This window comes from Punctularia strigosozonata, assembly GCF_000264995.1.
Source record: "Punctularia strigosozonata HHB-11173 SS5 unplaced genomic scaffold PUNSTscaffold_16, whole genome shotgun sequence".
NCBI lineage: Eukaryota > Fungi > Basidiomycota > Agaricomycetes > Corticiales > Punctulariaceae > Punctularia > Punctularia strigosozonata.
The window spans coordinates 958-27,209 of NW_006767448.1; the positions used below are offsets into that span (position 1 = coordinate 958).

The following is a 26,252-nucleotide window of genomic DNA, read 5'->3' on the forward strand; positions in this document are numbered from 1 at the left end:
CGAGGGGACTATCGGTGCAGACGATAAGGTGTATCACGAAAGGCAAATCAGGATCACGCCTTTGATCGCCGCGGTCCAGCGACAAAGAGCACAACTAGCGTCGGCTTCGGTGGACCGAACGTGTAGCAAGGGGTCCGATCAAAGAAACATGTGTACATGGCGTACGACAGCTTTCAGCAAATTCGGCATTCCTGCCGGCGAGAGGGGGGAGTGGAACATAAAGAGCGGCTCGAAGGCGGACTCTAACCTTGTCCGTATCCCGGATTCCGGTCCCCCTTATCGTTCGTGGGCGTGGGGTCGTAGCTATGCTGGCATCAAAGCCATCTCTCTCCACTGACTCCCGCATCTGTCTGGCGCTCGCTTGGGGTTGTCGGAAAGTGAACGAGTGGTGAGCAATATCAAGCGGCCATTGCGCAAGTCGAGGGGCGGAGAGCGACGAGGTGAGACTCGAGCGTCGAGTGGCGCGGAGGGTGGGGTGGAAGAAGCCCGAGCTGATCAGTCGCTTGGCAGGCACGCCAATCCGCTGTGCGACATTTGCGTCGGTTCCGGAACGTTCCGAGTGAGCGACGGTCTGACGCCCTCTCTGACGCCTTCGCCGACGTCGCTCGTCTGTTATTATTTTCGAGGAGAGTGGAGGAGCTGAGGATTGCGCGATACGGTGGCTGGGCTTGCTAAGCGATCGCTCGGCGGCGGCGACCCGGGGCAAATCGTTCACCAGCACCGTCTCGCACGTCTCGTCGACGCTCATCGCGGTGCCAAGGTCTGTCGCGATACCGTCTCTGATGGCCAGCGCCGCTCATACGCGAGCCCGGGCTGATGCAGAAACACGCACGCGACCGCGGGGACATGATATCTGCAACTCTTGATCAGAAGAACCGCGCGGTCCAAATATAGCAGAAGCCTGATCGCGCCATATGCCTCTCTCCCACTTCTGGAGCCGGCCAAGCGGAGCCAGCCTTCTTCGCTGGCTCAAAAGCCGGACAGACGGAACAACATCGTCCGCGCGCGACCACCACCACCACCCTCACCCTCCTTTCTCCTCGTCCTCCCGAGCAGCGTACGAGCTCCTCCCCCTCGCACCCGCCGACGAAGAAAACGATAGCATGGCTGGACTCGAGCCCGACCGCGCCATCCCCATCGGCGTCGCCGAGGCCGCGAAAGACGAGGTCGAGTTTGAGAAGAAGGGCATCCGCCACTCCGAGTCCGACTCTGGTTACGAGGTCGACCATGCCCACGAGGGCCTCGAGTTCCCGACCGAGGAAGAGAAGCTCACCCTCCGCCGCGTGTCCGACTCTCTTCCCTGGGCTGCCTACAGTGCGTGCCCGTATATCGATTTGTGTTGCGATACACCTTGAACTGACCGCTTCGAAGTGATCGCCACCGTCGAGCTCGCCGAGCGCTTCTCGTACTACGGCTCCACCGTCGTCTTCACCAACTTCATCCAGCAACCCCTCCCCTCCGGCACACCCGACGACCCTGGCAACCACCGCACGGGCGCCGGCGGCGCTCACGGCCAGTCTGGTGCGCTCGGCCTCGGCCAACGCGCCTCCACCGGTCTCACCACCTTCAACTCCTTCTGGGTGTACGTTATCCCGCTCTTCGGCGCCTACATCGCGGACACCTACTGGGGACGCTTCAAGACCGTCTGCGTCGCGGTCGGCATCGCCATGTTCGGCCACGTCCTCCTCATCATCTCCGCCGTTCCCGGCGTCATCGAGCACTCGAACGGCGCTCTCGCCTGCTTCGTCATCGCGATCGTCATCATGGGCCTCGGCACCGGCGGTTTCAAATCCAACATCTCGCCCCTCGTCGCCGAGCAATACAAGCGCAGCAAGCTTTTCATCTCCACCACCGCCGCCGGCGAGCGCGTCATCGTCGACCCGGTGCTCACCACCTCCCGCATCTACATGTACTTCTACCTCTTCACCAACATCGGCGCCCTCATCGGCCAGATCGGCATGACCTACTCTGAAAAATACGTCGGCTTCTGGCTCGCGTACATGCTCCCGACCGTCGTCTTCTTCCTCTGCCCGCTCGTCCTCTTCTTTGGCAGGAACCGGTACACGCGCTCCCCGCCCACCGGCTCCATCCTCGGAACCGCCCTTCGCCTCTGGCGCTACGCCGCCCGCGGCCGCTGGTCCTGGAACCCCGTCCGCCTCGTTCGCAACCTCACCGCGCCCGACTTCTGGGACTCCGCCAAGCCGTCCAAGATTCAGGGCGAGCGCCCGTCCTGGATGACTTTCGACGACGTCTGGGTCGACGAGGTCAAGCGCGGCCTCAAGGCCTGCACCGTCTTCCTCTGGTACCCCATCTACTGGCTCACCTACAACCAGCTCAACAACAACCTCACCTCCCAAGCCGCCACGATGCAGACCCACGGCCTCCCCAACGACGTCCTCTCCAACCTCGACCCCTTCGCGCTCATCATCCTCATCCCCATCTGCGACATCTTCATCTACCCCGCCCTTCGCCGCGTCGGCATCCACTTCACGCCCATCAAGAAGATCACCCTCGGCTTCTTCACCGGCGCCGCCGCCATGATCTGGGCCGCGGTCCTCCAGCACTACATCTACAAGAAGAACCCGTGCGGATACCACGCCAGCGCCTGCGACGAAGTCGCGCCCATCAACGTCTGGGCCCAAACCGGCGCCTACGTCCTCATCGCCATCTCGGAAATCCTCGCCTCCATTACCGGGCTCGAGTACGCGTTCACGAAGGCACCGAAGAACATGCGCTCGCTCGTCATGTCCGTCTATCTCTTCATGTCCGCCATCTCGTCCGCCTTGGGCGAAGCTTTCGTCTCGCTCTCGGCCGACCCGCTGTTGGTATGGAACTACGGCGTCATGGCCGTTCTTGCTGGTGTAGCTGGCATCGTGTTCTGGTTCGCCCACCGCCACCTCGACGCCGCCGAGGACGAGCTGAACGCGATCGACGAGGGTCACGTCGAGAAGCACTAACGCCATCGATATCGCTGTTGTTGTCTGTTCGCAAAAAAAGGGGGACGTAAATTTAATAGGTTAAGTATGTAATGAACGACCTTCTGTACGAGCGATGATTCATTCCTCTGCCACCCTCATGTCATTCATAGACGTATTTAATCAACTGTCGAGTAGTGTATGAACAATGTGCTCTGTCCCGTGCTCTGTCAACCTGCCTGAGGGTCGAGAGCCCCTCGCACGGCCACTTTGACCGGCGAATCTGATTCCGGTATGATAGATTGAGTTGCCCTTGAGATTGCCCCCGTATCCGGCTCGCTCTCGGCGAGAGCTTATCGCGTGCTTGGCGATAAGGTCCGTTCCGTCATAGTATCCCCACTTTGTCTGTATCATTGCACGCGGGCATTCATCAAATTCACATCGCGGGGCAGCGCAGGTCCGAGATTCGCAATCTCTTGCTGATGATCCGTCCAGACAAGCAACACGAGTTTCCTCCTAGGTTGTGGATGATACATGCAAGGCGATACTCTACAACGTTCGATGTTCCAACGCTTCATGTGAACTCGGTCGACTTACATCTCTCCGCCGGATAACGCATTGATTTCTGCGGAAATACGGCGTATGAACTCCTTGATCGCGGGTTCGCCCATCACCGCGCCTTCGGAGCGTACGCCGATGTCGATGCAGTCGTTCTGAGCATCGAGCGCGATGTCGACGAACAGTGCGTGCTGGGAAGCCGCATTCAGATACAGCTTCGTCCCCGACATACGCAGCTCACTTACTTTAGGTATGTACGAGTGGTCGAGGCCGTCTATGGCAGTTTTGCCAGTTAACTTTTGGGTTGGCGCAAAGTCGGTTGGCACTCCGATCTGAAACAACAGATCAGAACCGGCCAATCTCGAGTGCATGGCATGTAACTTACATCCCAACGTTCCAGCACCTCGTTCTCCTTCTCGCGAACGCGATCGGCGTGCCACAGCAAGTTGAGGAATACATTAAAGAGCGGCTTGTTCGCGAACCCGATCGCGCGCAGCACCTCTGCGAGACCCGCCTGCTCGTGCGCGACCATTTCGTTCAGGTCCTGCTGGAGCCGTTTGGCGACGATGACAGGATTCGAGACTGTCGCGCCGCGCACGCGCACAGGCAGCAGGTTGAGCGTTGGCCCGGCCACGCGTTCTATCCCCTCGAACGACGACGTGCGTCCGGCGCGGAACAACCCAACGATCGGGTCCGGGGTCAACGCCAGCTCGCCCACGACGCGAGCTGCGCATGTCAAAACGAAGGCCGACAGCGCTACCTGGTGTTCCTGCGCGCGACGGGCGAGGCTCGATACGCCTGCAACGGCACCGCGGACCAGTGCAAAAGCGGACGAGGAAGAAGACTCCGTCATTTCGGGAAGCACGCACACGGTCGGGGAATCCAGCGTTCGGGACCAGTATTGACGATCGACCCATTTCGGTCCACTCGCTACCCTCTCGACGAACCGAGTGAAGTTCGGCACACTTGCGCAAGGTTCGCCGGTGTAAAGGGCGTATAGGTCGTCCATGAGCAACGGGATCGACCAGCCGTCTAACGCGCGGCGATGAGTCTTAGCTCTGACAGGGAGATGAAACCAAGCCACGTACCGTAAAGAGCGTGATGGATGATGAGAACGAATGCATCACCGTCAGCCGCTTTGACATGCCTTGCCCGGACCGGAACCGTGAACATGTCCGACGAGATACATGCCTCCGTGCAAATCGTGCGCTTCACTGCTTCCTCCAGGTTCTCGTCATCCTGAATAAGGACGTATGTCTTATCATGAAGCGGTACGTCGTTGTGGACGACCTGAACGAGCTCTCCGGTTCCAGTGAAGGCAAAGGAAGTCCGGAGCACCGAATGGCGTAGACGCAGCGAGCGCCATGACGCTGCAAGACGTTCCGGGTCGGCCGGAGAGACGAAGCGGTCTATTCCACCCATGTTAGTAGATGCGTTTTCTCCGTGAAAACAGACATACAAACGAATGGAGGTTCATAGAATTTGCGTTCGCAGGAAAGCCAAGCTGCGAGGTGGTATTGTTGTCCCTAGTATCGGGTCAAGATGAATGAATGCTACCATCTGAGAAGTCGCGCACGCACGGAGAGAACCGGTAGCACAAGTTCCACTTCATCAGCTCGCATGTCTGAACCACGAGCGACTTGATCGCTTGACACTGTCGCGATTGATGCCTTCTGCAGTAAGGCTTGCTCTGACGCTCGTTCACGGAAGATACCAGATATATGACCGCCTGTGAGTATATTCACGACAGAAACGGACAGTCCACGCTTGCGACAGCGGTTCGCGACTTGGATGGCTGCAATAGAGTCCAGGCCTATGGCGTACATAGGTGTTCGGCGTCCGATCTTCTCCTCCGGAACGCCCGAGATTTCGGAAAGTACTTCGCGTAGTTGGAGCTCCTCTGGATTCCATACCTCCTGATCCGCAGGACTATGCTGGCCCATGACAGGCTGCATACCAGTAGGGTTTGATCCGGCGCCTGCCGTTGAGACTGAGTAAGCGAACAAACTGTCGCCAGGCGCCTTAAGAATATTCGAAAGGATCTCGTCGAACGAGTCAAGGATGCCAAGCAGCGCGTCAAGCTCCATCATGCCAGATCTGCAGGCGGCTCGCAGGACAGCAGCATCTCCGCTTACTTGCATCTCGACGTTCAGTGGATACTGGATGAGAACTTAGCAATCTGAAGTAACGAATGCCGGAGTCATACCTCCGGCTCTTGTTCCGTTCCTGAAAGTTCTATGGTCTCCCACAAAGTCTCGCATCGGCCCTTGGCCGTCGATTCATCCGTTTTCTGGAATACAAATAGAACATCGAACAACCGGTCCGAGCCGGTCTCCCTCCGAAAAGCGGCTTGGATGGCTGCAAGCGGGGTATGATGATATGGTTGTAAGGCGGTTTGCGCGTTTCGGTGCGCATGGAGTGCTTCGGCATGGGTGATCGGGCCCGATGGCAGAACAACCCGGACCGGAATCGTACTGGACGCTAATGAGCAGCAGGACCAGATCATACACATATCAGCAGCTCACTTGAAGGTGGGACCCGCGATGTCCCAGCAGTTATCAATAGGGATGGATCTCCCTGATACCAAGCATCCAAAGGTGACATCACCACGTCGGATGACCGTAGCGAGAACGACGGCCCTGGATTTATCGTCAAAAATGCGACACACTGGAGAGGATACCAACTCACCAAGCGAATTGAGCCACTGAAAAAGGCGTGATCTCGAGCCTCTGGCAATGTTCCGTCATTTCAGCCGGAGACAAGGTGAACTTCCTCTCAGCGTGCTGTGTAGGGCTATCGTTCTTTCGTAACAGTGAGGCGACGTAAGAAGGCTCGTAGTTTTGAAGGCTTTGCTGCCAGAGCTGAAGTCCGAGGTCGTTCTTCGTGTGGAGATGCGGAACCGCTTTGCTGAAATCGGGTCGTTCAGGGGGATCCTCTCTGAGATAAACGCGAGCGAGATCCCCAAGGAAATGTGTTAGCGATAGCCCGTCGTATAAGCTGGAGGGAGAAAATCGGTTAGGGAATCCGGGGAGAGCTATGGGAAGTGGTAGTACCTGTGATGCATGATGGGTACAAACAAAGCGCCATCTGAAGCTCGCAGGACATGGGCACAGATTGGAGGTGACTCATACGCATCGAGCTGATCGTTGATGAAACTGGCGACGAACTCCGATACAGATGAAGGCCATCGCTCCTCTTCGACACCTTCGTGTTCGACCCATTCTACGGGAGGATCGGTGTGGACGGCACCTATCCATGGGAACTCGTCTCCTGGATGAAAGGTCGTGCGGAAAATCTCCCGCTTTGCAACGAGTCGTGTCCACGCCGCTCGGAGTCGGGCGATGTCGGTAGATGGAAGGAGCCGTAATGGATGCGAAACTACATAGAGCTTGCCTCCAGATGCAAGAGAAGACGTCAACATGGCGCATTGAAGAGGGGTCGCCGGATATGCGTGGATAACGCGGTCCTCGGGGGAGAGCCGTCGTATCGATTCAGAGTACTTTGAAAGGATTCTTGAGGACTCCGAAGGGAGAAACGCTGCCTCCGCGTCGACGTCACCAGCATTAGAGTGGCAAAAACGAGCAAGTCTTGCAACGCTGGCGTGGGTCATGATTGCGGATGAACGGACATTCAAGCCTGCACGACGCAAGGCATTGGTAAATCGGATGCTCGTGATAGAGTCAAGGCCAAGGCGGAGGAAAGATGTGTCCCTTGCGATCGCTTCCGATGGAATTGCGCAGGTGCTGGAAAGGACGCGCCGGATTGTTTCTTCTTCGGGTAGGTATGGAAGGACTTCGAAGGCAAGTGGTCGCTCTTGCAGCGAGCGTTCGCTTGCTAAGAGAACATCCGGGTCCTGAAGCAGCTCTTGCATGCGAACCAGTATGTTTCGCGCGGCGGCCTGTCCGAATCGCGAGCTATATGTTGACCTTAACCGCAGCATGTTCTGTTCAATGCCAACGTCCGCTTCAACAGCTAAGTGATACTATCCGCAGCCGTCAGATGAGCCGCGTCCCAGTGTGCAAACGGGGCCTACTTCTATAGAGAACACGTCGGCAATTTGCTTCCAGAGGTTTGAGGACGATGTCTTCTCGGACGTGTGATTCATGGAGAATAAAACGTCGATCAGAGGCCGGTCAGCCGATATCCACTTCTGGATTTGACGAAGAGATACATGTTGATACGGATTCATCGTGGCAGCGTTTCTCTGGATTTCCTTGGCTACATCGACTAGTCGGGTTGCGCGACGCAATTGAACGCGAACTGGGACGGTGGTGAAGCACGGTCCGAGGATAGTCTCTGCACCTTCGATAGGAACGGTGCGGCCAGAAAGAACGACTCCGAATATCTATGTGATCAATCAGCTACCATTGGTGTCATAAGCGATGAAAACGTGCAATGTCATCGTGCGCCAAATGCTCTCCAAAAGATACGGCGAATGCACCTTGAAGGACTGCGTGGACGGTCACACCGCACGCTTTGGCAGCTGCCTGCACCGAGCTCAGCCCCATAGTGATGTCATCTGAATGGTGATCCGTCTCATCCTCGGGTACCCCTATTCCAGGTGAGAGGCGAAGGCCGTGGAAGTATCTTGAAAAGAACTCGCGAGCAGCAGATTCATCTTGCATCGCCGCGTGGTCTAGTAGGGCCGAGAATGGTGTGCGTCGGGATGGCGCGCGCTTGTGATAGCGATCCTCTACATCCTCCAGGAACATCATCAATGACTCTCCTGATATTTGGTGAGCAAACAGGATATAAATACCAAGTAGTACTGACCATCGTATATTGCATGATGGATCGAGAGCGACAAGTATGAATGTCCCTCTTCGCGCCATAGTCCGAGCCTCAACGGCGGGCGCCGGCCTAAGGCATGTTTTATGTCGAGAGAGACGTCTCCCAGAGACCTTTTCAACGCGTCCAAGGCTCCGACCGCCACATAATGCCGCGACCATGGGGAGGGCAATTTGGCCGGGAAGAGAACAACTTGCAGTATTTCGTCGTCAACGCGCACGAAGCATGTGCGCAAGATGTCATGCTCTCTGATTGTGGCGACGATGGCATCGATCAGGCGATCGGTATCGTCAGCGTAGACTTCGAAGATGAAGTGATTGACGTAGGCAGCGACCTTCGAGTCTAGAGTCTTGATTACCATGGAGGTTTGAAGGGGCATTGCAGGGTATACGCGATCGATGGCTCCTTCAGGGAATAAATGCTTGACTCGGGGTCGATGGACACTATTATGGTCTAGGCTCTGTGGTACTGCGTCCGGGGGGCTGTTAGTGACCTGTACTCCTTTCTTGCCCGCAATTTCCTCGACTGTCGGACCGCCAAGCAAGAACGGCAAGGTCACATTGAAGCCAGCTGCCCTCAATCGGAAGGACAAGGTGATAGCACTGAGGGAGTCAATGCCGAGCTCGAAAATCCGAGTTGACGGCTTGACAATAATGCCGGAATCGAGTGTCGACAACAAAACCGAGGATATCTCTTCTTCCGTCCGGGTCAAACTTCGGTCACTTTCGTTGGTAGAGGTGAGGAGTGCCGACAACGGCGTTTCGGCAACAAGCCTACGAAGCACCTTCGAATCGGCTTTCCCAGACGTTTCAGCGATCGGGATGTAGTTCAACATGAGGAGCAGGTCCGGCACCATGAAAGCGGGAAGACGTTGACGGCAGCCTGCGATGATGGATCCCATGAGCGCCGGATCTGGCCGAATGATCGAGGGTGGGACGGTCGCCTCGGAACCCATTCTCTTCATCCCGGTTGCCATGAAGGAAAGGAGCCAGTCCCTCTGCGAGTCTGAGTGGCGGGCGACTAAAGAGACAACTGCGAGCCGCGCTGGAGCGGCTGTACGAACTGCCTCGGTGACTTCCGCCAATTCCAAACGTTGGCCACGTATCTTCGTCTGGTCGTCACTACGCCCCAGGTATTCGATCGTCTGCAGAGGATGTAAGAAGCTGATCTTGCAAAAGGATGTGAAGACGTACCTGATCTGCCATCAATCGAACCATATCGCCCGTCCTGTAGAGTCTGCCGCCTTCGTAGTCGTTGACGAATTCCCTGGCACTTGGCCGGTTGAGATACCCCAGGGCTACGAGGTCTCCACCCACACATAACTCCTGTTTAGCGATTAGGGAAGGCAAAATCACAGCACAGCAAGGATAGCTTTACCCCAGGCTGGCCACGCAGCGTTAACTCCGTTGAACCAGGCTTCAACACGAAAGCAGATGAATTCGGGAAAATACGTCCAATGTTCCTCGGAGACGATGTCTTGGTGACACGCGCCAGCGAACAACCTATAGTAACCTCTATTCAAGCAATAAGCATCAATCTTCCAAAAGGAAGTGTCATGTGTACCGGTGGGGCCGTCTAACAAGGGGAGGTTAGACACGGAGCAAAACGAAACCGCCTTCACCCACATGCATTGAACAAGACTACTCCGCTGTCTTCGCCTGCCCAAGTGTCAATCACCCATGCAGAGATCTTCTCTCCTACATTGACAGTTAACAACGCGACCAAGCCGGGAAGGCAGACTCACCCCCGACAGACATCCATTTCAGCGCGGGGACGTCCGCTGGATGCAGCTCAGCTCGCTCAAGAAGCGATGGTACGAGACTTCGTCAGCTGTCAGTTTGCAGTAGCGCATCACTCTTGTAACAGTATACGCACCTGCAGTGTGTGATCTCCAGCTTTTGCAATGTTTTACCCAAGTCATCTAGGATAATGGATCGAGGCGCGCTAGCAGTGGCCATTCCCATTCGGAACGCGCCGAAGATTTCTAGCAAATGAACGTCGCTAACAAAACTTGTCAGTGACATTCGCGAGCTCCAGCACTAGAGGAACCGTTACAAAGCAATCGAAGTTCGACCAAGGTAACGTCCTTGGCCGGCAAACGAGCCCGTCGGGCAATGCTCATCGATGAGCCCGACGAAAGCTTCCACGAAGCAGCTTAAGTTTCTGTACGAAACCAGGACGCCCTTAGGCATGCCGGTGGAGCCAGACTGTCGCATTGATGAGTAAGCGCGCAACGCACAATTGCCCCCCACGTACAGTATAGAGGACTGCAGAAGGCCTCGTGAACAAAAGGAACAATGGACGACGCGAAAACTCACGATATGACGGAGCATCTGGGTCGTATTCATCCTTCTCCAGATGTACCGGATGCTGCTCCAAGGCCACCCGATGATCGACGGCATCAACATTGATGAGAGTCGCTTGATTCTGAGGGTCTTGGAAGCTTGATATATGTCGCGTGTTTGTGAACACCAAGGCTGCACGACTATCCTCTACTAAAAGCATCTTTCGCGCTGGAGGCAGATCCTCTTCAATGGGTAGGTAAGTCTGAAGGTTTTGTCAGAGGATGTGAGACCGGATAGTACGCGAAACTTACATTGCCTGACTTGAAGATACTGGTAGAGGCGCAGTTCAGCACAAGACTTTTCTCCGAGAGCGGTGCATTTACCCGATCATATAAGCAAAGCTTTCGAGCGTTCGAGGTAAAGAAAACCCGACGCATCGCGAATGGATTCCGGCGGATCTGATAAAGTTGGCGATCCTGTTCGACTCCTGAAAGGCAGTAAATACAGTTTCCACCGGATGTAGACGCAGAGCTTACCTCGTTCAGTTCATGGTATGTCCATTCTCGCGTTTTCGCGCCCCAATCTTCAATTTCGGACGCCACGACCACAGCGAGGAAGGAAGGGTTCTCCCGGGCGTGCTTTTCAAGCCAATACGTCGGATGCAAATCGCGGGCTTCTCGCAGAGCCGGACTGGGATCCGCGCGGGTTACCGAGAGCAAATCCTCCTGAAATGCCGCTCCGGAGTGCAGTGACTGCAATGGTTCGTCGGGATGCTTTACGATTGCCGCCGCGATGGCGCCTACTTGCTTGACCATTAGACGAAGTTGGGCGGGTGCACTACGTATCGCATAACGACCTCAGACGTGACCGTACGACACAATTGCATTGCTGTATGAACGTACATGACTCTGCTATTTCCCCATAAGTCGAGATCGATACGACCTCCCTTTCGCATCTCAACATTGAGCGCCAAGGCGTGTTCGACATACACGCCAAATAGCCTGGGATCCCCCCAAAGCCGAGAGCTCTTCAATGGGATATTTCCTTCCTCTGTATCCGGGTGGACGACGAACATAGCGGGGAACAGAGGCTGATGCACAGGACGTTGGAGGATCAGTCGGATCTTGCTAAGGCGGATATGTCTATGCGGGAATGATTCGTGCTGACTCTGCATCAACGTCTTGATGAGTTCGCGACCGGTGGTGGTCGGTCGGAACTCCACGGGCACGGGAAGGACCGACACCAAAGGCCCCAAGGCGTGTTCCAGCAGTGAAGTAGAGGAGCGATCCGAGAGTGTCTGACCCAGGACGAGCCTGTTCGTCTCCATGTATGCCGCGAGAACGGTCGCCCAGGCAGCCTGTACAATATCACCAAGAGAGCACTGAAGTTTCTTGGCGGCCTCACTAAGGTCAGCGGAGGCAGGTTCGCAGAAAGATACGAAACCGTCTGTAGCAAGTGTAGAGGCTGTGAGTTCAGGTACAGCTGGCGCATCGGGATCGGCGTAGCGAGAGAGCCGGTAGGACCAGAAATCTACCGATGCGTCGGGGTCGGCCGGCAGAATTGTCGCGAGCGCTTCCGTAAGTTGCGGTCGAGCGATAGCGGGTATACCACAGTAGTACGCATGGACGTCTCTGAGAACTAGTTCGAGCATCACTGCATCATGAATCCTAAAGATCTGTCAGAAACAATCCCATGAAGGGTCATGATACATACGAGTGGTGGATAGATACAAGCAGCGACTGTGACTTGGCCCCATTTAGCAGCGTGAGAGCCCAAAGAGGGGAGATCGACCCGGCATGTCTCTCGATGACGTTGACGATGATATTCTGCACAGCGGCTTCTGTGGTGTCATCAAGATCGGTTTCGGTATATTGTATCTTCGGCCGGTCGTAAAGGAGCTGGAAGAAAGGTCTGTAACGATAAAGTCGGCATCTGCACGCTGAATTCGGCGTGTAACGTACGGGAGCTGTGCATCATTAGTGCTATCGACCACCCGCGCAGTCGGAACAAAACCGGCCCTCAAAGCCTCGGTGCTCGCTGTGACAACCCTCCATGCCTGGAGAAGCCTCGTTGCGTCAACGTGCGGCTCGAGCGGCAAGAGGTGATGAGCCCAGTACGCTCTCGGGTTTTGAAGCGTCTCGGACAGTATCCCCTCTTGTACTAACACGATGGTTATCAGCATGAGGAATACATCACAGGAAGCAAAGCGTACGCGGTGTACACGGTAATACCCTCTGGACATCTTCAATTCGCTCCGCAACCAATGGCCTCCACTTGGCGTCGAATTCGTCCAGGCGATGTAGTCCTTCGACGGTGGCACTAGAACGTGACTTTCCACATGACGAGCGGCGCGAGACAACGCGTGCTAGCTCTCGGATGGTCCGATGCTGCATCACGTCAACTACACTCAATTGAAGGCCGCGATGACCAAGTATGGAGCATAGCCTGATGGCACGGATCTGAGGTCAATCAGTACAAGGACACGCGTGACATTCTCCGTACAACCCACCGAGTCCACACCGAGGGCCGCAAGGTTTGTCGTCGGTTGCAGCGCATCCCCAGACACGCCAGTCAGCTCCACGACGGCTGCGCGTAACAATTCTTCGACGTCGCCAAAGTCATGATTCCTGCCTCGGGTGATTCGGGCGAGGCCCGCGATAGTAGGATGCTGCATGACATCCACTACAGCGACGTCAACGCCTTGTTTGCCGAGAAGCGATGATAACCTAATTGCGCAAATCTCGAACAAAAGTTGGATCAACATCTTCATCCATGGCAATTGGGAGTCAATAACTCACCGAATCAACGCCCACTGCCCGTAAGTCCGTAGAGGGGCCTAGGGCACACTCGGATACGCCGGTGATTTCCCTGACTACCTGTGCTATCTTGCGTTCCAACTCAACTCCCTCGTCCGAAGCTACGTCAACATTCGCCTTGCTAACGCTCGAGAGCGTGATCTCCCAGGCGTTGAGGTCGATGTTAGCATAAGCCTGCACGAGCGCCTTTCGGTCGACCTTGTTCGATGGTGTATGAGGTATACGACCGAGAATGATAAAAACCCTATCGAGGAACATTAGTTACATGTACATTTTAGGAGGAAGGTGACACCTACTTGGGGATCATGTACCCTGGAAGATTCTTCAGCGCTCGGTCCTTAGCAGCAAGCGCAACTTCCACCGCAAGCGGCGAGACGTCCGCTGCGCCACTGTACTCCAATGAGGGCACCGCGATGAACGTGCATATGACCTCTTGCGGGCGACTATGCGACGGATGAGTCAGTGTCCCGGTCTGAGCATGTACCGAGTTTTACACACTCTTTCCTCTGCACGAGAAGAGTCGCCGCTTCGCGAGCCTCCGGGTGTACCCGGCCGAGCGCCGCGCTGATCTCGCTGAGCTCGATGCGGATCCCGCCAACCTTGATCAGGTCGTCCGTACGCCCGACGAACTCGATCGTACCGTCCGCAAGGACGCGTGCCATGTCTCCTGTCAGGTACACGTAGCCCACGCGAGGATGATGAACAAATTTGGCGGAGCTCTTCGTCGGGTCATTTAAATAACCGGAGGCAAGATGCGGGCCACCAAGCGCTACGGACATATGGCATGAATATGATGCTAAGGCAAGATAGAGGAGAGGCGGCGCACCCAGTTCGCCGACGGCCCCGCGAGGAAGAACCATGTCACCCTTGACGATGAACGCGCTCACTGTCGGCAGTGGCACTCCGACGTTATGGGCCTTGACAGGATCGTTGACTGTCCACTGACGAACTATAGCGCATTGCGGATCAGCTATGGCGGCAAGGCTGACAAAGGAGCTGCTCACAGGTGCTCACGATCGTCGCCTCCGCAGGACCGTACATGTTCACGCTGATAACGTCGGGCGCGCACCACATATCGGCGACGGAGTCCGGGAGCTTTTCGCCGATGCTCGTGACGGTCTTCAACGTAGGGCAGGAGGAGAGCGGGAACGCCGCCATGAAAGCGGGTGTGAGCTAGTCCAGGAGCTCGGTCAGCATCCCCGATGTCGTGTGCAAGAGCGACGGTGCAACGTACGTTGGCGTGAGTAGCTTCGAATGCTTTTGTTAATTCCGGAAAATGACCGACGATGAGGTCCCGTGGAGCCGAACACAGCGTCCCTCCAATATTCCACGTATAGAAGAGATCCATAATCTGTTGCAGGAAGTGTGAGCGCCTAGAGCACCGATGCCTTCGCGCAGACTCACCGAAACATCGAACGTGCTCGCCGAGAACCTTAAGCCCGGTCATGAGCCCAAATTTGTACATTCGCGGAAGCAATAGACGTACTGCATAACGCGGGGTTCGTCAACGCTCTTCCACGGAATGGCTTCCACAAGGGCCTCGATTCCTTGTACCGCAGACCAGTGCGAGATGGGCACACCCTGCAATCCGTGCCATCAGTTATGCAGTGAAGTTGGACAGTGAAAACAACCCGGACCTTCGGCAAGCCAGTAGTCCCACTGGTCCAGATAAGATAGGCGATGTCGTCGCCCTTACCCGTCCTTCCGCTTATCTTCATATTTACCGCTCTCTGTTCTACGCCTCTTCCGTGTTCATCGGCCTTCCCGTCTTCATCCACCTCGATCACACCGAAATCTTCAGGCAAGGCACACTCGCCGAGCTCGGACCCCTTGGATACGAGGACAGTTTTACCACCCGAGCGAGCCAATAGGTCGCGCTTGCGAGCGGCAGGGAAGGCGGGGTCGATCGGACACCAAGCGCGGCCGGACTATATGACCACGACCATCAACATCAGCTCAAGCCACGATAAGAGTAGCCTAACCTTGAGCACGGCAAGTATCGCGACGTAAAGCTCGGGGCTCTTCTCCATGCAAATGGGGACCACCCCCTTCCCATCCTCATCCTCGCTGACAGCGAGCGAACGGCAAATCACGCGTGAGAGGCCATCGGCACGGGCATTCAGGTCGCGGTACGACCACTTTATCTGCGCTTCGGGGTCGGATAGCGACTTCTTGAACCAGAGCGCGACCTTATCGGAGCAGTCACGGGCGTGTCGTTCGAAGGCATCATGCAGCCGTGCTGCTTCGCCCTTTTCGATGCTGTACGGCTTCGGGGGGTCATTGAGGATGCTCGCAAGGTGCTTCGGGATGGCATCGAGCGCGTTGAGGTACGGGGACGAGGGCTGGGCCGACAGCATGTATGCGAGTACGGACGAGAATTGCACGAGCAACGCTTGGGCTCCTGTCTCGGTGAGGTGGGCGGAAGAGAATGAGAGCTTGAGTGAGACGTTATCTCCTTTCGAACAGACGCGGAGAACGACGGCAAACTACCGTGGGCGATGAGAAAAGGTCGAGCAGGCAACGGAGTGGCGCATACCTTGGACGCATCGAGCGCGTCTTTTGCGTCCTCTCCGATGACTTGACTAACATTGAGATTTAGGGTGATGGCAGTATCGATTTTCTTCTGACGGAGATCAACATCGGCTTCTGGCGTCTGTAGCACCGTATCACGCTGCTTGAATCCGGCGAGCACGTCGGCGACGGATATGGCCTCCGGAGAGGACGTTCCAAAGTCAAGTACGGACAGGTTATAATCATCAGCTACGCCATCGTGGTAGGCAAAAACGATGGACGGCGTTTCCGCCTCCGAGAAGGTGTACTGTTAGAAGTCGGGGAAATTGCTGTCAGTATGCGCCCGGAGTAACATTCCAGTGGCAACAAACAAGGAGTAGAGCCCATGAAGCTTGTATGGTGGCCTTTGCGCCCTGGTGTCCGTCCTTGACGAGGTCAGAGATCGCAATCGTCGTTTCGTAGGATGTCGTGAGTCGATCCTCGGTGCTCTCGTTCGATGCAGCAGCGAGCTGGTGCTGACGCAAACCAGTAATGTCAGGGAACAGGCTAGGCTCAATATCTGAGGATGGGATTCATCGTCAATTCAGCAATCGCAGAAAGCTCGAGAGCAAACTGGCCTCTGAGCTTGACGCGGAAGTCGCCTATCGAGGAGGCGGACACGTGATCGTGCGCAACAGGCGCGTCGGGGATAGCCATAACGGGATATGTGGCGCGGGGATGTTTCAGGTGAAACGGTCGGCGCTGTAGCGGCGAGAGAGAGAGGGGGGGGGATGCGCGGGGGAGACAGCAGCGGCGACAGGTGGTCGAAGGTGCGCTTTTCTGGCAAGAGTTCTGTCGACGATGATGGTCCGAGCTATTTACGAGGGTCCCTCGCCCTTCGACGCCCCGCCGGGACCGTTCCGGTGTGACACGCGCTCATGCGGTTCAGCTGACGTTCGAGCCAGAGTTGGGGCAATTGCGATCTAATCAGATGCACGGAGGGGGCGCAAGAATTATCAGATTAAGGCGGGCGGGGTCGGAAAAAGGGTGCGGACGACGGCGGAGGAGAGGCAGACATCCTGCGAAGATTCGAAGGCGCTTGGCGGCGTGCGCACGAGCGCCGAATGGACGCTCGAGGCCTTCGCTAGAAGAGGATCGCAACGGCCGGGGCCTTAATCAGATAAGATCCGCCCTGGTCGCGAGGGCTATCAGATTAGATACTCCGACCGTGACGAAGTTGCCCTCGGCTCCTCGCGCGCCCGGCTCAGCTCTCTCCTTCTGCCACGACCGGTCCTCGTTCGCAAGGCCATGCGCACACCCCCCCAAATTCGCCCAGGGTGCGTGATTCCGGCGAGCAGGAACCCAGAGCGCCGGCACTCCGCTTGCTTCCATGTTCGTAAACGCGATGGCCCGATTTTGTGCCACATAAGATCCGCCCCCGCCCATGACATCGCGGCATGTCGTCCCGCCGTTAGCGACCGCTCGACCCAGATCTTCCACACGCTGTTGGCGACCAACCCGCCGTCCTTCCAACGCTTCCGTAATAAACCCGTGCGACCTCCTCGCCCCCCTGCTGTCAGTCTGAAGGTCGACCCGGGTTTATGCGCTCGCACAAAATCTAGACATATCTTCGACGCATATCTAGCCTTCGCATCGCTCTATCCTTGCACCACCTCCCGAAATGCCCTCCTCTACGTTCGAACTCCCAGCCCCCCTCTCCTCTCTACCGGCTGTCACCCACGCCGAACCTCTCACCCTGCTAGGCATTGGCTTTGGTCCCACCCACCTCGCCCTCGCCGCCGCCTTTCAGGAAACCGTCGCTGATAGTGGGGACAAGATGTGCCTCTTCCTAGAGCAGAAGCACGCCTTCAGCTGGCACGATGCACTCTTACTGCCGCAATCCAAGATGCAAATCAGCTTCCTCAAGGACCTCGCAGTAAGTATCCCGCGTAATTGATGGATCACCGACTTGTCATGGATATCGACTCGGAACCTTTGATCTCCGTCTTATCGGTTTCCGTTATCGTATGCGCCATTCATTTTGGTCGTCTATAATTGGAATGGTCGCCGTTGCCTTCATTCCGTACCTTATCGTCTTCAGGAACCCTAATTCGATTTGCCGGCTCGCTGCAATCTCTACATGCCCGACCGAGCCGTTTTTAACTCCGTGACGGCTGACGAATATATTTAGACCTTCCGCAACCCGACTTCACGTTTCACGTTCCTGTCGTATCTGCACTCCCGCGGCGTCGATAGGCTCGCGCAGTTCTCCAACGTAGGATCCTGGACCCCGACGCGGGTCGAATGGGCGGGTTACCTCGCTTGGGCCGCCAAGCAGCTCGACGTCAGTCAACCTCTCGTCAATCGTGAATACGTGCATACACTGACGACAAATTTCCATCAGGATATCGTTCGTTACTCCCATCGCGTCCTGGCCGTTGAGCCCGTCCTTCCCGATGCTGGATCTGGAACCAAGCCGGCAGTCCGCTTCCTGAAGGTCACCGTGCTCGACACCCTAACTCAGACCATCCATATATACGTCACCCGCAACCTCTCCGTCGGCACGGGAGCCACGCCTTACGTTCCGCCCATCTTTGCCCCCATCATTTTGTCGAGTCAAACTTCATGCCCTGGTGGGAGTTTGATCAGCGCAAAGGCCACAGAGGATACCGCTCCCCTCGTTCACACCTCCTCGTACCTTCCTACGCTCAGGCGTCTGTTCGGTGAGGAAGCGTCCAGCACAACGTTCGACGGGAGGTTCGCCGTGGTTGGAGGCGGCCAATCGAGCGCGGAGGTTTGGAACGACCTTGGTATTCGCTTCCCTCGCGCCAGGGTGGATATGGTATACAGGGCCAGTACGATCGTCCCCGCCGTAAGTATCGTCGAAGACTTGCTGGGAAAATGAAATCTAACCTTATTTGTGCTTAGGATTCGACTCCCTTCATCAATAGTCGGGCGTTTGACCCCAGCTCGACGTCCAAGTTCTTCTCTCTGCCCGGTAAAGAGAGGGGTGGCCTCCTTGTAGAACTCCGCAGGGCAAACTATGCTTGCGTCGAGCCCGAGGTAAACCGCCCACTCCGCTTTGCAGAGCTGGGAGACTGACGCTCCTCTAGCTGCTCGAGACCATGTACAGGACACTGTACAAGCAACGCGTAGCGAAGGACATTGCCCTCGTACGCGGAGACGTCAACGAGAAAGAGATCGAGAGCCTCGAGCAATACCGCATCCTGGCGGGCACGGTCGTCGCCAACGTGCAAGTCAACTTCTCCGCCCCGCACACGGCCGAGCATTCCGACGAAGACGTCCACCATACCCATGGGCCTCTAGACTCTGTCGCGATTTCCCGCACCTCTTCGCGCTCGTCCACGGACTCTCGCCTCTCGTCGTCCGTTGACTCGCGCTCGCCGTCGGTGTCACGTTCCGCATCCGAACACGAAGACTCGACGTTGGCGGGCTCGCACGTGTTCGGTCAAGCACCGTCTATTACGCTAAGCTATACCTCGGCGCTCTCGACTCAGATGCAGCCTACGCCGGCGTCTGAGACGTACACTGCGGTGTTCCTCGGTACTGGCTACCACCGACCGCCCTCCTCCCTCGCGTTCCTCAAACATGTGGGACAGTACGCCCCGAACCTTCATAGGTTCCTCAATAATGGCGGCGAGGACGAGGAGGATGGGAAGGTGTACAAGCACTGGCAGGAGGACCTCGTAGGGCGGGACTACTCCGTGAACTTTGAGTGTGTATCGCTTCTCTCTGACGCCCTGAAACCTTTATTGATATCTTTGTCCTGCGTAGGAACGAGAAATACGATTGGCAAATCGGCCTGTTCCTGCTCGGAACCAACGAACGAACGCACGGCCTCTCCGATTCGCTCCTCAGCGTCGGGGCGGTCAGAGCCGGAGAGGTCACCGCCGCGCTCCGGGGGCTTTGAATGGGACACTCTGGACCATACGGACGGTCTGTTGTCCACTGAAAAGGATGTGCTCATTTTCTTGATGTCTCGGTGTGGGAAACGCAGGGCAGTATACGCGGATGCGGATCTTCTGTACATACTATGAGGCTTATCGAAGGATCGGTTTCTTGCACGGACGGGTATGCTAACGCAAAGTCGTGTCGGCATCACAACCTCTCGGACGTGTGAGGGGTATTGTCACTGAGTATGCACATACAGCGGCCTATCTCCGGGCTCGGCCAGGACTCGACTGCACCCCTCTCTTCCCCCCCCCCCCCCCCTCGTTTTTTTTTTTTTTCTTCTTTCAACTGCGCTTTAGTTGCCCCGCTCGGCTCACGGTAACCAACGGCGACCTTTTGGATCGTAGCTTGACCCCCACGACCATCAAACGGTTCATCCGCCTTCCTTCTCGAAAGCTCGGACGGGGCTGGAGTTGGTGTGCGACAAACGCCGAACGAGTTGACCTCTCTGTGCGGCTTCAACTCCGCACACATCCAGCTCTAGAGTTTGACCATATGACGCCAAGAAGGCCGGACGGCTGAGGATGAGCTGCCCTCGGCGCTGCCCTGGTACTCTTTGTGACCGCATCGATCGGTAGCAATACGCCAGTTGACAGTTTGAGCCAAGAGGATCTTTGGAGGTAACGAGATCATCCGCGTACGATCTGATAGATTGAGGTGGATCAATCCCGATTCGTGGAGCATGAGGACGAGACCGTGGCATTGTTTTAGCGCATGGCCTTCATGGCCGGAGGTTGCGACTGAAGAATACCAACTGAGTCAGTACTAAGTAGCACCGATCGCCATTGAGCATAGGATGATTGCCATACCCGGATGCAGACTCTCATGGTCGAAATAAGCAGTATGCGGTAAGTACTGTGTATTCTCGGATAATCGCCACAACTCCCAATTTGGCTTGACGCATCATATTCGTCTAGAGTCGTCTATGGACACGTATTGGCCAAATGGCGTCATGGTTGTGCAGTAGTGCTTCCGCGGCTTCGCCCATCTGATCAACTCTGATTAGCGGTGCCGAGCGGAGTGATCTTATCAATTATCACCACCGGGCCCTTGTTCTTTCTACCGTGGTCAAACCCTCCTCGCGTTTCATGGCTATACCATTCGTTTCGATTCGCTTCCTTCTTCCAATCTACGAGGAGTATCTGTTCAAGAGGACGGTCGTATCTGCTGATTTGGGGATTGATGCACGTCGCCAGCTAACTATGCTCTGTTGGCAGTGGCATACGGACGCGCGCGTTCTCCGGAGGTGTGGATGTGGGGCTGTCGGTCCGCCTTCTTAGCCATCGTGTTCCGAGGGGTCGCCGATGATGATGATCCATGGGTTCTCGGCGACTTACTTGGCGCGCTCCGGGTTGGTTTTCCAGATTTCACGGGTATGTATTGCCTAAACCCGCCTTCGGCAGAGGGTCAGCAGACGGCCCGTTCGTCAGGATGTTGTCGCCACTTCGTGCGTTCCATCGGACATCTGTCGCCATTCGAAGGCGATGAAAATTTCGTAGTGTACCGAGCCAGTCCAAACCAGGGTCCTGAGCGGGTGAAGGCGAGACACGTACCGGGTGAACTCCCGACGAAGCCAAGGTCGATCGGCGTTCGTGCGGGACGAAACATATGGACATCCCGTTGCCGCCCGTTTCCGTGTGACCGCATCTGGATCGCTTGACGAAACGAACATCCTGAGGGAGCACGGACATGACGTTCCCCACTGGTCCCCCGCGCTCGAATTCTTAACACTTGCACTGAGTTTACCAAAGCTCCCCGTGCCCGTCCATGGTTCTCCTCAACTCCCTTGAATATGAGTACCTGTGAGTGATACTGTCATGACAGTAACGATCCGTACTCACCATTGTTAATTTCTCTGCCAACTCCACGCATCGCGACCAGAGCGCTCACGCTACTGTCTGCGCTCTTCATCCCTTGTGTCCTCTACAAGATTTGCGAGTTGTCCCCTTGGTCCCATTCACGATCCCGCTCAAGGCGTCCGACCCGAGTGACCAGAAGCACGTGCGATGCGCTCGCGATATCCAAATCCATATGCACCGTTGTCTTCGCGACTGCTTGCGCAGCATCGTTGACCGTCCTGTGCAGGACCGGGTACTATGGAGATCCTACAGAAAGGCACGCGCTGGCGAGACCCGCGTATGTTCTCCAGCTGTTTTCCTCGGTACGTCCATTGCCTGCCTAGAAACACAGCTGTGATGAGGTGACCTGAACGGATAGCTCACGCTGGTGCCCGCGATGTATCTCCAGCATACGCATGGAATTGCACCGAGCACGCTCCTGACATTATTCTTCCTGGGTGGCATCGTCTTCGACAGCCTTCATCTAAGAACGCTTGTATTGGTGCGTGGACGGCATGGGGCAGTCTCAACGATACTGATACGCCTTCCAGAGCTCATCAAAGGTCGTTGCCAGCTACGCAGTAGCTGCGAGTAGTCGTTTCGTACTCCTCATACTCGAGCTCGTCGAAAAGCGGAGGCTGCTTCAAGCCAAGCATCGGGTCAGTCCCGAAAGGCGCTCGCGATGCTGACATAATCTAACACGCACAGTAGCCACGTGCCCGCGAAACGACCTCTTCTCTGCTCTCGCGCCTGACTTTCGTCTGGCTGATACCATTGCTTGCATCCGGCCGCAGGCGGTCTCTAACTGTCGACGACCTACTGGATTACGGAGTACCAGATGCGTATACGGGGAAAGACGCTGGCGATGAACTACTCGCTGCTCTGCAAACAGAGCATGGGCATGGCAATCCGTAAGTACAGATAAGTTCGCGTACACGACGGGAGGTTGACCAGTATACGCAGGGGAAGCGAGAACAAGCTATTGAAAGCTACCATTATGGCGTTTTCTCACCACTTCTTTGCTCCCGTCCTACCGCAGCTGCTCTTGATAGTGGCTACGTTCGCCCAAACATATCTCGTACAGGGCATGCTTAGCTTCGTCTCGTCGTACCGGATCGATGGGTATGTCGCGTCGCTCCTGGCTAAGGATACATGTTGACTGATTATCAGGAATCACAGTGTCAAACCAGAAAATGCGTCACGGGGTTGGGCCCTCGTTGGAGGATACGTGCTCGTATATCTCGCCATCGCTGCTAGCACTTCGCTCTATTGGGACAAGGCATGTACCAAGAAACGGACACCGGCCCAAACGCTCATCGCTTCCACTTAGGTCTATGCGTTCACCGTGTATTACCGGGGTGCCTTGTTCGTGAAATAGTCATTGGCAGGATTATCACGTCTCTGATATAAACCATAGAATATCAGTCATCTTTGAGAAGACACTGAAACTATCCTCCGTGGCTGCTCGCTCACAAGGAGCTGGTTCAGCTATCAGTTACATGTGAGTTCGATCAATACCGTCGGATGAAATAGCGTATAAATCTCATATTCCTGTGGCAAGGACGGTCGACGTCGAGCGCATCATAGACAGTATCGCTTTCTTCCACCAAGCGTGGTCAGCCATTGTGTCCATTGCCGTCGCCGCCGTAATCCTGTGGTATCAGGTGCGTGGATACGTGCATTGACTCGGAATGGTCGGATGAAATATGGAACCAGGCCAGTTATGCTATGTTTGCTCCGCTTGGCGTGATTCTCTTTTTCATAGCATTCACAACATTGCTGGGAAAGACAGTCGATAAAGCGCAGATGGAATGGATGGCCGCCACAGAGAAGAGGATGAAGCTCTTGGTAGACGAATCATCTCTTGTCCGTAGCTCCAGTAATGAGACAGACCCTTTCCTCTCATAGACATCCGTGGTCTCGCATGTGCTGCCGATCAAACTCTCGGCCCTCGAATCTGTGATGGTGGATCGTATTTCGCGGTTGCGAGGGCGGGAAGTCAGATTGCTTCGCGCATTCTAGTACGTTGAAGTTTCTGGAATTCTGAAGCCAGGCTGAATTTGTTCCTGCAGTCGTCGCATTATCACGGTGGGAGCTCTTTCCACGGCTACTGTGAATTTCGCGGGGCTAGCCGCACTCGGCACATACATCGCCATCACCTCCCAGTCGCTGGAGCCATCAAAGTTGTTCACGATACTCACTGTCGTGGTATGTCACACATGAAGGCTTACGAATTCGGAATAACGCTCACACGGCCTCAGAACCTCGTCATCCTTCCCATCAGCACGATTGGTCACGTCTTTCCTCTACTGATAGCAGGCTACGCTAGCCTACGACGCGTTTCGACGTTTCTTTCGCTCGAAGAGAAACAGCGCTACCAAGCCCAGACTCCAACGAGCCGCAACTCGAATGACTCTCTCACGAGCCATCGTACTTTAGCAAACAAAGATGACTTGGACAGCATACCGATGGATGCTAGATCCTACGGACAGATCATACTGCGCAACGCATCGTTCTCGCCATCTTGCCTCCGGAAACCTATTCTTCATGACCTCTCCATCACGTTCAAGTCGGGGGCGTTGACGATGATCATCGGCCCAGTCGGCTGTGTGCGTTCCCTTGTTTCACGCGCTTGATTGTCTATTTACTGACTATTCTCTTCCATCCCATCAGGGCAAATCGTTCCTACTTCTATCCCTTCTACGGGAGACATGCCCGGCAGCTGGTCACGCAACGCAACTGATGGGACGGGTGGCGTATGCCAGCCAAGACCCTTTCCTCCTGCCGACGACCGTCCGCGCAAACATCGTGCTGGACAAGGCGTTCGATCCAGTATGGTATACGACGGTCGTCAAAGCCTGCTGCCTTGTTCCCGATCTCGCGAGGATGGACAAGGGCGACATGACAGTCATCTCCGATAGTAATGGGCTGAGCGGCGGTCAAAAGCATCGAGTGGTGTGCCATCTCGTCTCCCTCTGGCAGCGCTTTGCCGATTACTTGTTGTAGGCGTTAGCCCGTGCGCTGTACGCGAAAAGTGACGTGATACTTCTTGACGACAGTTTCTCCGCGCTGGTGAGCGTACTCCGATCCGAGCATCCATCATAACTCATGCGATGCAGGATGCTCGAACGTCTTCGTCTGTTTTCAGCAATCTATTTGGATCGGAGGGCCTGTTGCGAACGCACACGACCATTCTGGTTACCCACAACGGTCAGTTCCGATTCCATGTTATGTTGACTATCGCGTTCAACTTGAACTAGACCATCACCTCCGATTCGCTCACGACATCGTAATCCTCGACGAGGGCAGAGTGGTTGCACAAGGAGATCTCGAGTCTTTGTTGGAGAGCGCCGTGGACGTATCGTCCTACATCACGTCCGACACTCAACATAGTGCCGGGATCGAAATGCGCCCAAGGTGCAACCTCGAAAAGCAGGAGAGGGAACCGGCTCTGGAGGACGTGCCCCAGGCCGTTCCACCGCAGACGCTCTCCGACGTCTCTGGGCAGGTGAACGTTGAAGGTCCCGACGAAAAGACCGGCGTGGCATCAGCGGAGCCCGCGAAGAAGGATGCCTCCTCTCCGTCCGGCTGGGCTCAGTTCCATTTTTTCTTCTCTGCCTGCCGATGGCCCCGGTTGGCCGTGGCTCTGGCGTCGATATTGGGCTATTCGGTCACGGAGGTGGGCCTACAGGCGAGTGCACGGGCTCGTCCGAGTGAGCTAAAGCTGCTTCGCTGACCTGACCGGACTAGATCTTCCTTAAAAGCTGGTCGGAAAGCGATGCGATAGACCAGAGACCGTGGCTATGGGCTTACGCCGTATTCGCGGTTGCCTGCGGGAGTGCTGCGTTCATCGCCTTCTTCTCGTATACTCAACAGACGACGCCTCATGCGTCCTTGGAGATCCACCACAGGATGTTGTCGGCGGTGGCCTATGCATCTCCTACAACTCTTCGAAACACGAAGCCCGAAAAGTTGATCAATCGCTTCTCTGGCGACATGAATGCAATCGATTTTGTGGGTGTTCAAACGATTGTTTGCCCTTCCTACTGGTGCTCATCTACGATTTCCAGGCATTCCCTCTGGCCATCCTCGATTTTACTATCACCGCCGCGTATGTCGGTAAGATCTTCATGGATTCGCTCAAGCATACGGTTCTCACTCCAGCACATCACAGTTGGCGCCATGATCCTCGTTTTTCTGGCCGTCCCCTGGCTCGCAGTTTCGCTCCCCGTTCTTTGTGCCGTATACTGGCTTTTGCAGAGCTTTTACCTTGTGAATAGCGCGTTTCAGTCGCCACATCCGCGTCGCTGATGATGCCTTGCCGACAGGCCACGTCCCGTCAACTGCAAGGTCTCGAAATGGCCGCCAAAGCGCCTTTGGTCAGCACCTTCAGCACGACCTTCAGGTCAGTGTCTTGTGGCGTTGTGGACAAGGATGGCACCAACTCACGCTCGTGTTTTTCAGTGGTTTGGAGACTATACGTGCGTACGGGACGGAGAAGTTCACCCTGGCCGAAGGCAGACGCCATCTCGCCTCCAGCCAGGCGCCGGTGTATTTCCGATACGCTGGTATCCGTTTCCTGTGAGCCTC

At 55.8% G+C, this 26,252-nt stretch overlaps 5 protein-coding genes across 5 annotated transcripts in view; 3 read left to right on the forward strand and 2 right to left on the reverse strand.

The window, feature by feature from the left end:
* Positions 1-242: 242 nt before the first annotated feature.
* PUNSTDRAFT_138231 (uncharacterized protein) lies at positions 243-748 on the reverse strand (the record flags this gene model as incomplete). The annotated part of the gene is made up of 2 exons (XM_007387912.1): positions 243-303; positions 339-748. The coding sequence occupies 2 exons, from the start codon at positions 746-748 to the stop codon at positions 243-245; spliced, it is 471 nt and encodes a 156-aa protein (XP_007387974.1).
* A 355-nt stretch (positions 749-1,103) lies between these two features.
* PUNSTDRAFT_75962 (PTR2-domain-containing protein) lies at positions 1,104-2,957 on the forward strand (the record flags this gene model as incomplete). Its single annotated transcript, XM_007387913.1, has 2 exons — positions 1,104-1,314; positions 1,372-2,957. The coding sequence occupies 2 exons, from the start codon at positions 1,104-1,106 to the stop codon at positions 2,955-2,957; spliced, it is 1,797 nt and encodes a 598-aa protein (XP_007387975.1).
* A 451-nt stretch (positions 2,958-3,408) lies between these two features.
* PUNSTDRAFT_107905 (acetyl-CoA synthetase-like protein) lies at positions 3,409-16,627 on the reverse strand. Its single transcript, XM_007387914.1, has 43 exons — positions 16,491-16,627; positions 16,245-16,432; positions 15,899-16,180; positions 15,345-15,848; positions 15,000-15,290; positions 14,849-14,943; positions 14,767-14,794; positions 14,597-14,713; positions 14,367-14,535; positions 14,189-14,311; positions 13,861-14,131; positions 13,659-13,805; positions 13,345-13,606; positions 13,056-13,286; positions 12,759-13,005; positions 12,508-12,706; positions 12,260-12,457; positions 11,449-12,213; positions 11,083-11,383; positions 10,930-11,033; positions 10,858-10,876; positions 10,580-10,808; positions 10,518-10,528; positions 10,317-10,468; positions 10,137-10,262; positions 10,006-10,082; positions 9,887-9,958; positions 9,825-9,836; positions 9,639-9,775; positions 9,455-9,586; positions 8,247-9,405; positions 7,868-8,199; positions 7,507-7,818; positions 6,527-7,455; positions 6,162-6,470; positions 5,999-6,112; positions 5,680-5,947; positions 5,054-5,632; positions 4,933-4,999; positions 4,562-4,882; positions 3,859-4,505; positions 3,719-3,805; positions 3,409-3,664 (listed from the first exon to the last, which is right to left on the reverse strand). Exons 1-43 carry the CDS (start codon positions 16,567-16,569, stop codon positions 3,509-3,511), a joined length of 10,848 nt encoding a protein of 3,615 aa, XP_007387976.1. The 5' UTR covers positions 16,570-16,627; the 3' UTR covers positions 3,409-3,508.
* An 893-nt stretch (positions 16,628-17,520) lies between these two features.
* On the forward strand, positions 17,521-19,940 carry PUNSTDRAFT_107908 (uncharacterized protein). The gene is made up of 6 exons (XM_007387915.1): positions 17,521-17,788; positions 18,044-18,196; positions 18,257-18,724; positions 18,781-18,915; positions 18,966-19,588; positions 19,648-19,940. The coding sequence occupies exons 1-6, from the start codon at positions 17,534-17,536 to the stop codon at positions 19,781-19,783; spliced, it is 1,770 nt and encodes a 589-aa protein (XP_007387977.1). The 5' UTR covers positions 17,521-17,533; the 3' UTR covers positions 19,784-19,940.
* A 1,604-nt stretch (positions 19,941-21,544) lies between these two features.
* The window catches only part of PUNSTDRAFT_128175 (P-loop containing nucleoside triphosphate hydrolase protein), a 7,575-nt gene continuing 2,867 nt past the window's right edge, over positions 21,545-26,252 (forward strand). The window contains exons 1-18 of the mRNA XM_007387916.1: positions 21,545-21,626; positions 21,706-21,985; positions 22,042-22,164; positions 22,214-22,321; positions 22,374-22,573; positions 22,626-22,784; positions 22,842-22,941; positions 22,993-23,027; positions 23,080-23,163; positions 23,224-23,326; positions 23,379-23,510; positions 23,571-23,683; positions 23,735-23,870; positions 23,924-24,271; positions 24,336-24,617; positions 24,669-24,734; positions 24,782-24,872; positions 24,923-25,353. Coding sequence (XP_007387978.1) covers positions 21,592-21,626; positions 21,706-21,985; positions 22,042-22,164; positions 22,214-22,321; positions 22,374-22,573; positions 22,626-22,784; positions 22,842-22,941; positions 22,993-23,027; positions 23,080-23,163; positions 23,224-23,326; positions 23,379-23,510; positions 23,571-23,683; positions 23,735-23,870; positions 23,924-24,271; positions 24,336-24,617; positions 24,669-24,734; positions 24,782-24,872; positions 24,923-25,353 — 2,826 coding nt within the window. The 5' untranslated portion in view covers positions 21,545-21,591. The remainder of the gene's footprint in view (positions 21,627-21,705; positions 21,986-22,041; positions 22,165-22,213; positions 22,322-22,373; positions 22,574-22,625; positions 22,785-22,841; positions 22,942-22,992; positions 23,028-23,079; positions 23,164-23,223; positions 23,327-23,378; positions 23,511-23,570; positions 23,684-23,734; positions 23,871-23,923; positions 24,272-24,335; positions 24,618-24,668; positions 24,735-24,781; positions 24,873-24,922; positions 25,354-26,252) is intronic.

Coding starts and splice junctions, on each gene's coding strand:
- PUNSTDRAFT_107905 (XM_007387914.1), bottom strand. CDS start 16,569: ATGGCTATCCCCGACGCGCCTGTTGCGCACGATCACGTGTCCGCCTCC. Junction 10,083..10,136: donor CTGGAGATCACACACTGCAG/GTGCGTATACTG, acceptor CAGCTGACGAAG/TCTCGTACCATCGCTTCTTG. Junction 6,113..6,161: donor TCAGTGGCTCAATTCGCTTG/GTGAGTTGGTAT, acceptor CGATAAATCCAG/GGCCGTCGTTCTCGCTACGG.
- PUNSTDRAFT_107908 (XM_007387915.1), top strand. CDS start 17,534: ATGCCCTCCTCTACGTTCGAACTCCCAGCCCCCCTCTCCTCTCTACCG. Junction 17,789..18,043: donor GCTTCCTCAAGGACCTCGCA/GTAAGTATCCCG, acceptor GAATATATTTAG/ACCTTCCGCAACCCGACTTC. Junction 18,725..18,780: donor CCAGTACGATCGTCCCCGCC/GTAAGTATCGTC, acceptor ATTTGTGCTTAG/GATTCGACTCCCTTCATCAA.